The following is a 12,851-nucleotide window of genomic DNA, read 5'->3' as shown; positions in this document are numbered from 1 at the left end:
TGTCCATACACACATGTAATTATTGTAGTAGTTCTTGCCCCCATCTACTGATTTAGTTATAATTTTCTTTTTGTGGTACTGTCAGGGAATAAACAGCGTAATTTTGTTGCTATTGCAAGTTGCAACTAGGCATGAGATACAGTAGCTTACTGGATCCGAGGTTTAAAAATATTTTCTTAAGAAAATGGCCAAGTTGGAGAACAATTACCTACTTGACTTTATCATAAAATAAAGTTGATCAAATTAAAAATGCAAAAGATTTTGAATTCAAAACTTCCACCAAGTTGGTGGAACTTCATTCATCAAGCATTAGTGGGTAGCTGAGAGGAAATCACCAAGAAGGAGAGACTGATATACTAGGCTTCAATTCATGCAACTGCTAATGCCATGTGTTGCTTAAGATTAATTATGATTTTTGGTTATAAAGCTTCAAACTTTACTGTCATTTTTCATTTGGGTATATAAGATTGTTATCAGATTTTTTGTTTCCACAAAGCTCAAGACTCTTTCGGTTGAGTTGTGTTTCAGTTTGTAACAGTCACGACAATACCTTTTTCCACAAGACAATTAGTTAGTGGAATTAACTTTATGTTTTGAATTTGCATTGTGTTTTGACTTGGCTTCCTTAAAAATATTGCACATAACGAGGTATTCCAGCTTTACATCACACGCCACTAATGGAATTTGCTTTTGCACTGGTCGTTGTACTTTCTGCCATTGTTTATTTTCTGCTGCATCATACACCACTACTATTAACTTGCACAGACTCAAATAAATTTTCAAGCTGTTACCAATAGACCACAAATTTCAACATTTTACATGAGGCAATAGACATTAGTTTAAATTCTCAAGCTGAAACATTCGTTGATTATTCTAAAATATACAACATTCTGCAACAGTAGCAAGCATCAACTTCCCACAGTAGGTAGTGACATATAAATATACATTCATTAAAATAAGTAAATGCTTTAGCATCACACCATCACTATAGTGTACTTTTTTCTCTGTTTTATTCTTTTATGTTCCTTGAATTACTGGTATGAAAAACTTGAGTGCCAAGTTAAAATGTACTTGTGCTAGAAATAGAAAACACGTGAATTTTGCACGAGTTTAGGATTTTAGATGGATTGGACAATTCATAGAAGAGGTTAAAATATTATCTTTAACTTAGAATTAAAAAAAAAATGTAAATCGATCTGTTTATGTTTAATATAAAACTTCCATTGATTCCTTTTGCAATGAACATACTCTTTTTATGTGTAAAGATGAATTCTTCACAGCGAACCATTGTTGATGAATATACTCTTTCTGTGCAAAAGCTAGCAACAATTGAGTTACATAATTTTCCTAAAATGAAGAATACAAAATGGATTATTTCTCGTTAGGGCATTATAGGGATGTCGTTAACAACTTTTTTTTAATTATTGCAAAGGTATTTTCCAATTTAAGTATAATTTATTAAATTAAAAAAAAGTAGATATTTTTATTATTCATCACAAATGTCATTTTAATTAAATAAAAAAATTAAAGAGTTAAAGAAATTCAAATTAAGATACAAATGACGGGAATAAATTATTAAAAATCAAATTTGGAAAATAACACCTAAGTTTTTTCTTTTAATTTAACTGGAAGCAATAATTAAATTAGATAAATAAAATATATTTGGAAAATAATAAAATAAAGTGAAAATTAATATAGAACAATTTGTTGAGAATAGTTTAATTCAAGAATTAGATATTGATTTTATAAGTTAGAATTGAATTGTATAAAAAATATATAAAATGAAGAAATAAATTTATATCCACAATTAATTTAAATTAAAATATTTCTCTAATTTTAGTGTCTTTTAAATAAAAATTGAACACGTTCTTATTTTTTCATTTCATACAAGAGAACTACTGGGAACAATCTACATTCTTTTTCTAACATTCCATTCTTATTTAAATTTTGGTAAGAAAAAGTATTAACCTTCTTCTTTCACGTAATTCTATTAACTTTATATTCCGCCTTTCTTAGTTTTAGGACAAAAATAAACTCTACTTTTATCGAACTAATGTAATTTTTTTTAAATTATTAAGTTGATTTAGTTTCTAAAAAGTGGCGTTATATATAATTTTTTGATTTCTTTTTATAGAGATAGCAATATTGATCGGATCGGTTTGTTTAGGTCCACCCTGCACTTAATCGGCATAATATGAGTTTTTTATTCCGTATTATTAGTCCATGAGTTGACCTACTTTTTTTGAATAATTATATTTTTATTTTATTTTATTTAACAAATAAATATTGCATACATGAATATGTGGCCAAAATTTAACCCTCAATCCCACACATGTGTAGCTTAATAAATGAGTGTTAGCCAAAAGTAAACAAATTATATGTGCAATTTCAAAAAATATTATTAAATTACATGTGCAAAAAGTTACGAGGATCAACAAGACAGTCTTCCTTGCCTCTCTCACACTTTTCATTGTGAGCCTACAGGCTGACCTGCATGACCCACTCCGCATTGCAAACCCTAATTTATTTTTTATTTGTAATGTGCACATATCTCAAAAACAATTTTTTTTGTTTTATTTTAGCAAATTTTTTTATCTTGGTCTTGATTGCACTTCCTTTTACCATCAAATGGAAAAAAATGTGTTTATTATTTTTTATGCAAACTTTTAAAATTAATAAAAAAAATGTTTATTGTTTTTTTTTTCTTAATAAACTTTTGCAATAGTAAATGATTCTTATATTCAACATACGGTGATATTTCACATAAGTTTTATATAAAAAAAAAAAATACTGAACCAAAAGGGAATATTGTTATTTGCGTTCTGTTGGTTGTGCAACCTAACTAAACAGAAAAGAAAAAGAAACAAAATCTCTTGTTTTCCGGTACCAATTACATCTAATAACATCACAAATAGAAACACCTATTCCTTAAGCTTTATTCAGTTAACCATTTCTAAGAGTTCTCAGATCAAGTTTACACATGCAATCCTAGTCAACTTTAGTTGAACTTGAATCTTCAATATTTTGTACCATCAAATATTTTGCAGAAGTTGCATTGTTACACATATCTTACTACCCTACAAGCTAACCAACAACACAATCAACCTAAGTTTAATTCACCATGTACCTGCCTACAACCACAAACAGAAAAATCAACCTACTTTAACATCTAATTATCCCTTCCAATCTCAACATCAACATGGTGTTTGCTCAGTTGAAAAACTTCATCAATGTCAGTGTCACCAACCCCAGCACATCCACACTCAAACGTAACATCCAAGAAGTAGAGCATGAAAACAAGAGCAATGGAAGTGCAGAAAACTGGAATTGGTCCAAAGAGCCACATGAACAGAGGGAATGAGAAGTAGAAGGCACGCAACCCAAGGGACCAGAAGTAGCTGCCTCTGTTCACAGTGGTGGCAACATACTCAGCTGTGAGCATGTGGTGCCTCACATTTGAAGACACTTTCTTGAAGGGTACGTTGATAAGGATACTTGCATGGCTATAGTACCTTATGGACTGAACATTCAGCAGAAATGCCAACAAGAAACACACCAATATGGAGAAGAACTTTATGGACAGACCAAGGTCACTCCTGTCCCCAAAAACCTCAGACACCACTGTTTTCCTCTCATGGCCACTGCTCATCAACACAGCAATGAGGGAACTCAACATTATCGCTGTGGAAGCCAAAAGGGTCGATGCCATTATGTTGTTTCTCAAAGATTGCACTGCTAGAACTCCATTTTTCGACACATCCTTCACACAGTATCATCCAAAATCAATATTAGTACATACACATGACATAAACATGAAACTCAATGAATAACAATGTTTTAAGGGAAATGGTTGATTTTTACAGTAATTACTTTAAAAATGATAGCAGAAGACTTTCTATCCATGACCTATACCTCAAATAAGCAGAAGCAGGTTTGTGTGACTTGAAATCAAATGCACAGATAAAGATGATGCTGTGCGAAACAAGTTCTAAGACATGCAATGAGTGATGCGTTCCGAAAACGTGCAATGGGATTGAGAAACATGATTTTTGAAATTAGGCGAAACCCAAGAATAAAAATGGAAACTTTTGAGCAGCCATCTGCACATACCTCCATCATGGCCTGGACCCAGATACGGCGATTGATTGCATTGACACCGATGACTGTTTTGGTGGGGTGTTTCATGACTCGGTAGAAGAGCCAAAAATGATACACCGACATCAAAAGTAGGCCACCAGGGACCAGTATAAAATCCAGATCCTTCTTTTCCATTCAATGCCAATGTTTTAACCAATCGATTGACAAACCAAAGGGAAATGGCACAGTAGAGATAGAACTATGCGTGCGCAACACAAAATGAATTTCGAGATTGAATCTGATACTCTCTCTCTGTCTCAGCTTGTGAGGAAGATGAAAAAGCGATTATGGAAGATTGGAGGAAGAGAGGGGAAGTTGTACACGGGTGTTGCCGTGAATGTGTGGGAAGAAGGTAATGAAATTTGGTATATATAGAACAATAAACACATCGAGAAGAGTTATATATGTCAGCCACACCCACACACCCCGATCAAACACATGGCATGATCACATTCCATTTTCACTGCCTATTTTCTAAACTCATCAATTAATTCCATTTTGCCCTTAATACATACATTCAAAATCATTTAATCTAAACAGTCCAAAAATAATAAAAGGTCCTTATAAAATAATAAGCTTAGGAAAATAAACTCTTATTTTATGAAGTTGTTAATAAAAAATTATGTTTAAATTATTATTTAAAGATATCAACTTTGATTATACTTCTTATTCTTATTCTTATATGGCTTAACTAGTCGATGGTTGGTACGTGCTTGTTTCGACTCTCCTTGTCATTTGTTAGGTTCATGAGATGACATATGACAATGTTAATATTATGTAACACAATAATATCATATATTAGTGTGATTATTAAATGTAAATTATATCGTTTTCGATTTGGGTTCTCACACAGTCTTTTATTCAGTTTAATACTCACATAAGTTTCATTTTTCTTAAAGTTAAGATGTAATAAAAATGATTTAAAAAACGGAAACCAAATTAATCCACTAATTAAGCCTACTTTTATATATATATATATATATATATATATATATATATATATATATATATATATATATATATATATATATATATATATATATATATATATATATTATGGTAGATTTTTCAATTGTATTTTATTTGTTCTTCTTTTTTTTGCTAATGTGAAAGCTTGTTGTGACCATGGTGTCTGCTACGTAGGAATAGAGGTGTCAGAGAAGAAAAAAAGTGGAACATTTGGATAGGACCATAGCCAACCCACTAACTTTGCCCACAAGATTCACATTTAGAATAGATAATCTTATTAATCACTGTTTATATTGTGTTTAAGAACATTTACGCTATTTATTGTATTGAAAATTAAATCTTACTCTTTACTTGATAATAGTCGTCAATTTGTTAATCCTTACAAATGTTTTGAGCAAGTAACCATAGCAACGGTTACAAGTAAGTTTCACTTTAATTACCTGTTTTGACTTTAAATGATGACTAAATAATCATTTGTGAGTGATTTAAAGTTTTTCTTACTTAAAAAAATGATTTAATTTTCAATTATTTGTTGCATTTCTTTCAATTTTCTTATTTTAATGAACTTTCGTGTGTTATTTCATTTTGTTCTCCCTCATCATAAGTATTTCCACTCACTGTATCAATTAAACTAATGATATAATCAGGAAAAAGAATTATGATATATTTGGAATTTTAAAAATGACAAATAAAATATAACACTTTTTTGTTAAAAAATGGACAACTAAAAGAATAGAAAAGGAATATGTATTTTAATAAATATTTAGAGAAAAAAATTATTGTATTCTTAACCAATGCTCCTCTCTTTTTTTATCAATACGCGTCTCTTCTTTAGATGTGACTTTTAACGGTTAACCAAACAAATCGAATAAAAAAAATTAACTTTTATCATTTTTAATAAATTGTTTTATTTTTCTAACCATATCTTTTTTTTTATCATTTTTACATCGAAAATATCAGAGAAAATATTTTTTTCTCTCTTTAGATTAACGCATCAATTATTTCTTTCTCTATAAAATAATTTAATTTATCTCTTTATAATAAAATATCAACCTTTTCTTTCTTCTTCAAAGTGCTTCTAATAGAGTATATGAAGTTTATTTTCTTTTATTTCAATGAAAATAAATTTCGTTCTATACAAAATTATAATTGGTCAAACAATAGTTAATGTACTTTTAAATTTAACAAACGATAAATATCTAAAACAAAATTTGAATAAAAATAAGAACCAAAAAGGAATATGAGAGTAATTAAAAGAATAATTGACATTTTATTATGCTTTGAGAATGACAGTAAACAGAAATCATTTTTTTTTTTTAAATACTACACTTAAACATGCTAGAGAATAATGTCTTTACCGCTAAACCTTTAATATTTTAGCCTTTCAATTTTATTTTCGATCTCTTGATGTTTTATCATTCTCGATACTTCTTAATTTTCTTTTTCATATATACCTCTACTTAAATGCAATATACCATATATGTTTTCTATGTGTAACATGAGCTAATAATTAAAGTTCATATATTATTTCAAAATAAATATATCATTTGTTAGTTATATTGTTTTTTTTTTTTTTGTAAATATACAATAATCTTAAAGCATCAAGAGTTTAAGAATGATGGATCTGAGTTTTTCTTGTTTTTCTATCAAATATTTGTTCAATGGTTAGAGGCTAACATTTTACTATTAATATATATATATATATATATATATATATATATATATATAAGGACTAATTAATGAATGTATTTATTTTTTGAAAAAAAAAATACACCTCACCAAGTTCAAGAAAAAAAAAGAGTATATTAACTCATTTAAAACGAAATATTCCTTTTTACTTAACATCTTTAAATTGTTTAACAATTACAAAATTTGAACAAATAATGGCCAAATATATAGATAAAACTAGTATTAAGTTTACAATTGTGATAATATTATTTATTTTTCATACTTATCTTATTATATTTTAATAGCATTGTTTCTCTAAAAGTAATGTAGTCTCGTATAGAATTGGTATCATCTCTAAAAGCACTATGTACATATAAAAGACTAATTAATGGAGTGAGTTTGAAGTTACTTTTGGAATTTGGATTTTGACTTTGCATTTCTTAATTAAACGGCAAGATAAGGGTTTTGATTAATCCATATCCATAAAGTATTATATATGTTCCCATGAATCATTTATGGTAATGGATTTTTAATTCAATGGTGGAGCTATTTAATTTGGTTACGTCTAATTTCTTTTTTGTTAATGCTTATCTAACTGTGCTTCTATCTGCCAAGAATGACTTTCACATTGCATACTCTGTCATTTTAGTTACATTTTTTTTCCATATTATTTAATAAACATGATTTATCAAAAATAATTATTTTATCATACAAAATGGTATAATAAATATGATTAGAATCAATTATAACATTTGAGGTATTAATATTTTGAAACTTATAATAAGATCTCATCTCGACTAAGAAAAATATTAATTTACGATATATATAAATATATATAAATTTTATCTTATAAGATGATCTTGTGAAAATTTAAGTTAAATTTGAATTGGTTATTATTTCTCCATTTCATAAATGTAAAATTATTATCTGAGAGTTTATCTTCAAAATCATAATATACATTTTTTATCAAATGAAACTATCTTATCATGCAAATGCCGTAATATATATATATATATATATATATATATATATATATATATATATATATATATATATATATATATATATATATATATATATATTACCTTCATAAACAAATAAAATGACAGAATTGTTTATAAACGAAGAGGACACACAAGTTTAGCTGCAAGGCATAGTACGATAAGAAGTCACCACATATTGTAGAGAATTTTGTCTGAAGTAATGATTTTATATTCTTAAAAATTATAATTGATGTGAATATTATAATTGAAAATTTAATGTTAGGCCTATTTACAAATAATGTTAGGCCTTTTTCATATTTTTCGAATACATTTTAAATTTTAAATTAAATAAACAAGTGAAAAAAAATAAAGAGAAATAGTTTTTTCTAGAAATAAAACATATTAAGAAATGATTTTTATAATCTTCTAATAAATTCAGGAATATACATTCTACTTTAATTATTTTCGGAAATGCAGAAAGATTTTGTAAAATAAACACCTCCATACATAAACTTACAGTTTTTGTACTTCTTTAATTTTTATGTATGATTTTAATTATTTTTATTTGAACTAATTAAATTATTTTTTAATAAAACTTTGAATGAATATGTTATATATATATATATATATATATATATATATATATATATATATATATATATATATTTAACATTATCCTTTCAAACACCTTTCAACATGTTTTGTCGTTGATCGTTAAGGAAATACTCGATTTTACATAAGAGTGGTTTATGTTTTTACGAGGGTTTAAATAATGATTTGATCATAGTATTTATTTAGTTTTTTTAATTTGGTGGCACATGATAATTATTGTTCAATTAATTATTTTAACGATGTTAATAAAAATATCAAATTGAATAAAATTGATGAATATTAAAACTAAATTGAACCAGAAAAAATAGTAGAACCAAATTAAAAAATCAGAATGAATAACAAGACCAAATCATTATTTAAGTCTTTACTAAAGTGGTTTCACGCTATTAATTAGGAGTTATTGTATCTTTACATTTTTTATTTTAGTTATAATCTTTGATTATGAAATTTATTAGTGTAGGTGTTGTTATAAATAGAAATTTTATTATTGAGTAGTCTCGGAGTGATATTTCTATTTCACTAATTTAATTTTTCTGAGTATTTGATTGTTTAATAAAAAATATAATGATTCGATAACAAGATTTTAAATAAATGTAAATAACGAATTCCAAAATCTTAGACAGTGATAAAGGTTTTAAATCCTAGATAATAATGGGATTTTAAACCTCATGCAAGAACAAGGGTTTTAAATCCCAAACAGTAACAAGAGTTTTGAAAATTCTAGGATATATAAGAGTTTTGAAGATCCTAAACAATAAAGAAGTTTTGAAAATCTCAGGCAATATCGGAGATTTTCTAAACCGTCGATAAGTTGTACTAGTCCAAGGAATTATTGAAAATTTTGATAATCTTTTGGCTACGTTGATTCTTCTAAAAAAAAATCTCGAGTAAAGTCACTAGTGGGGTTAAAACTCCAGAAACACAAAAAATAACCTCAACTAAAAATAATTATTTTTGTAATATAAATTAATTCATTCATTTTTATACTTCTTATAATTTTAATTAAAATAAGTTTTTCTTTACATAAGATAACATTTTTCACTCTCTTTTCCAATAGTTTTACTCATGTTCTCAATTTTTTGTGAAAAGTTGGATTATAGTTTGGCATAATTGTTTTTAAAGTCTTAAATTTGCAAACAATGGCAAAGAAATCAAATGAATAAGAAATAAGACATACATACAATGTTAATCAAAGTAAATGATAATCCTGAAAGTTTGCTAATTCATTTATTTATTCTATTTATAAAGTGGGTTATTTTATTTATGTACACGTTTCATAATTTTAATTTTAGTTTTATCTTTTATAATATTGTTAATTGAACTTCTTAATCATAACCGCTATATTGAATTGTTTTCTAAAAAACTGTCCATGATTTTTTTTTCTCTTCATCATATTTACGTTATAGTCACTAGCGAACACACAGTCGTTGTCGCGCATATGTATTTGCATTTTTTAATTTTCAAGAAATTTAAGATCAATAACAAATATATAATTTTTAAAATAGTTGTTAAATATAAAATTAAAAAAAAAGATATGTAAAAAGAAAATTTAAATAATGATTTAAGACAAAAGAGATTTGTAAAAAAATATTAAAAGTAAATTATTTATAAAATAATTAATTTTTAAAATAAATAAAAATAAAACGGGTATTATAAAATGTGGACACGAAAAAATAAATCCTTTTATTGTTATAGATAAATATAGATATAAATATAGATATAGACGAATGTTAAAAAGGCAGAAAACAAATAAGGAAAGTTACAAGACACAAGATTAGATTAACAGCAAATTAGTTATTGTCTGGAAAAAAAAATTAGAGACTTATTAAAATGAAATCCTTGCATTTGGTTATTCTTAGTAGTTTTTTTTTTTTTTTAAGAAGTTGAATTTGTTGTTAGTAACAAAGATAGAAAAAGAAAATAATATACTATATTCTCTTAATAATATTTTCTTAAAAAAGGATCTGGTAGCATAATACTTCCTAAAACGTTTAAATATACTTTTTAACTCTATGAAATTTTAATTACATGAGTAGTTCACTATATGAATATATTGTTCAATTATTAATAAAAAAGGTTACCATATTTATTATAATAATGTGTATTAAATTAATTATCAAACATATTAATATATTATGTAAATGAGTAGGTTGATGTTATTATTATTTAAATATATGTAGCATCCTTTTCAAACAATTAGATGACATGTGTATTAATATTTGACCAAAATTACTTATTTTTATAAATAAGAAATACCAAATTTGCAACTAAATTTAATAAAAAGTACAGGAATGAGAAATGAATTTAAACCTTCTTAAAATATTTATTCAAGGTACTTATTTCAATTAATATTTATATTTATATACAGAGATAGGGAAAATACGATTAAAAAATAATTTTATATATATATATATATATATTTAAAATAGTATTTCAAAATTTAAATTAAAAAAGATAAACTGTATTTTTATTCAAATATTAAACTTTGTCAACGTAGTGCATGTGTGACTAAGTAGTGTTGTGTCAAATTTTACCTTATTAATAACATAAAGTTTCATTGTAAGAAAATAAATATGTAAATATGAATTATATAATATAATACAAAAAGTATGTTAAACAATAAAAAGTATTTTTGTATTTAAATAATTTTTGTAAGATTTTGGGCAAATTAATATGAATGAGACAAATGAACAGTTTTAAATCGTTGAAATTGTATTGATTTATTAATTAAATGTATACATTAGCTAGGTGTAAGGATGTGGATGCAGGTACAGATATATAAGTATCTCACATGTATACGTGTTTTTTTAAGAAAATAAATTTATCTATTGTCATTTCTAGATTCAAACATGGAACTTTTGCTGTATGAATTGTCATCGTGAATGTCTTTTAAGATAACATTGAGAAAGACAAAACCAAATTTTCATAATTAAATAATTATTTTATCTATAATAATTCTTTAATTTCATACCAATTCTAATTTTTTTCCATATACACTAAAGAGGGGTATATGAGTCATGAAGAAGAGATTAATCATGATAATCCTTTTTTCTTTTATTTTGGTAAGGATGCAGTTAGTAATGTAGGGGTGCAGCAAGCAATAGCCTGCAAAAAAATGTCTTATGAGTATTGGACACTAGGCTATGGGGCATTTTTTATACGTAATTACTTTTTGCATTCCATTTATATTTTAATATACTTCATTTTATTTTTGCCAAAATATATTCCAATAATATTCTTAGATACTGTTTTGGCTTCATTCAATATTTTTAAAATCGGTTATTGATGCGCATGTCTTTTGTTTTCACATTGGTACCATGATGTCTTTTGTTTTCACATTTGGTAGTTTTGTTTTAATAATAAATTTCATCGCAAATTATAACCTCATAGCAAGATAAGGTGAATGTACTAGTCATAAAAATACGAAGGCATTCTACTGTTGTTGAAAGGGTTTTCTGACAAAAATATTGCCGTGCATAACAGTATTCTACTTCTTTATTTTCATATTCTAAAATTTACCATCAAAACTCTATTGTTTATTCAATAAGGGATTAAATATGTTTTTGTTTTTTAATTTTTGTGAATTTTAAAATTAGTTTATTTTGAAACTTTAAATTAATTTAATTTTTTATTTTTTAAAATATATAAATTTAGTCATTTTAATCGAATTTTGTTAAATTTATTTGACATTTCAAGCGCATTTTATAATAGTATTTGACTTAATATTAAAGCAAAAATGTGTCAAACAGTATAGACAACTCAAATACAATCCTAAAAAGCATATGAAATATCAAATAAACCTAACAAAATTTGATTAAAATGACTAAATTAACATATTTCGAAAGATGAATGACTAAATTGGTTCAAAATTTTAAAATAGACTAATTCTAAAATTTAAAAGAACCAAAAAACATATTCAACTCATTAACCATTTACAAGAGTTCTAAAATTTACATGCAATCCTAGTCGACTTGAGTTCAACTTCAACTTTGTACCATCAAATATTTTGCAGAAGTTGCATTGTTACACATATCTTACTAACCAAACAACACAACCAACCAAAGTTTAATTCACCATCTACAACCACAAACAGAAAAATCAACCCACTTTAACATCTAATTATCGCTTCCAATCTCAACATCAACATGGTGTCTGTTCAATTGAAAAACTTCAGCCATGTCAGTGTCAGCAACCCCAGGACATGAATCAAATGTAACGTCCAAGAAGTAGAGCATGAAAACAAGAGCAAGGGAAGTGCAGAAAACTGGAATCGGTCCAAAGATCCACATGAACAGAGGGAATGAGAAGTAGAAGGCACGCAATCCAAGGGACCAGAAATAGCTGCCTCTGTTCAAAAGATCCACATGAACAGAGGGAATGTTATATATACGTGTTTCTATTTAAAAATGTTAACATCAATTTCATGTTGTATTTACTTGTATCGGACCATATTACATAATATTTCAACACTTTACTTTAATA

General features: G+C 26.2%; 1 protein-coding gene across 1 annotated transcript; it reads right to left on the bottom strand.

Moving 5' to 3' along the window:
* Positions 1 to 2,973: 2,973 nt before the first annotated feature.
* On the bottom strand, positions 2,974 to 4,512 carry LOC114193759. Its single transcript, XM_028083684.1, has 2 exons — positions 4,111 to 4,512; positions 2,974 to 3,760 (listed from the first exon to the last, which is right to left on the bottom strand). The coding sequence occupies exons 1-2, from the start codon at positions 4,270 to 4,272 to the stop codon at positions 3,170 to 3,172; spliced, it is 753 nt and encodes a 250-aa protein (XP_027939485.1). The 5' UTR covers positions 4,273 to 4,512; the 3' UTR covers positions 2,974 to 3,169.
* Between the last annotated feature and the right edge of the window lie 8,339 nt (positions 4,513 to 12,851).

Source organism: Vigna unguiculata, chromosome 8 (genome assembly GCF_004118075.2).
Source record: "Vigna unguiculata cultivar IT97K-499-35 chromosome 8, ASM411807v1, whole genome shotgun sequence".
Classification (NCBI taxonomy): Eukaryota; Viridiplantae; Streptophyta; class Magnoliopsida; order Fabales; family Fabaceae; genus Vigna; species Vigna unguiculata.
Note: the sequence above shows the minus strand (reverse complement) of the source record. Positions and strands in the feature narration are given on the sequence as shown.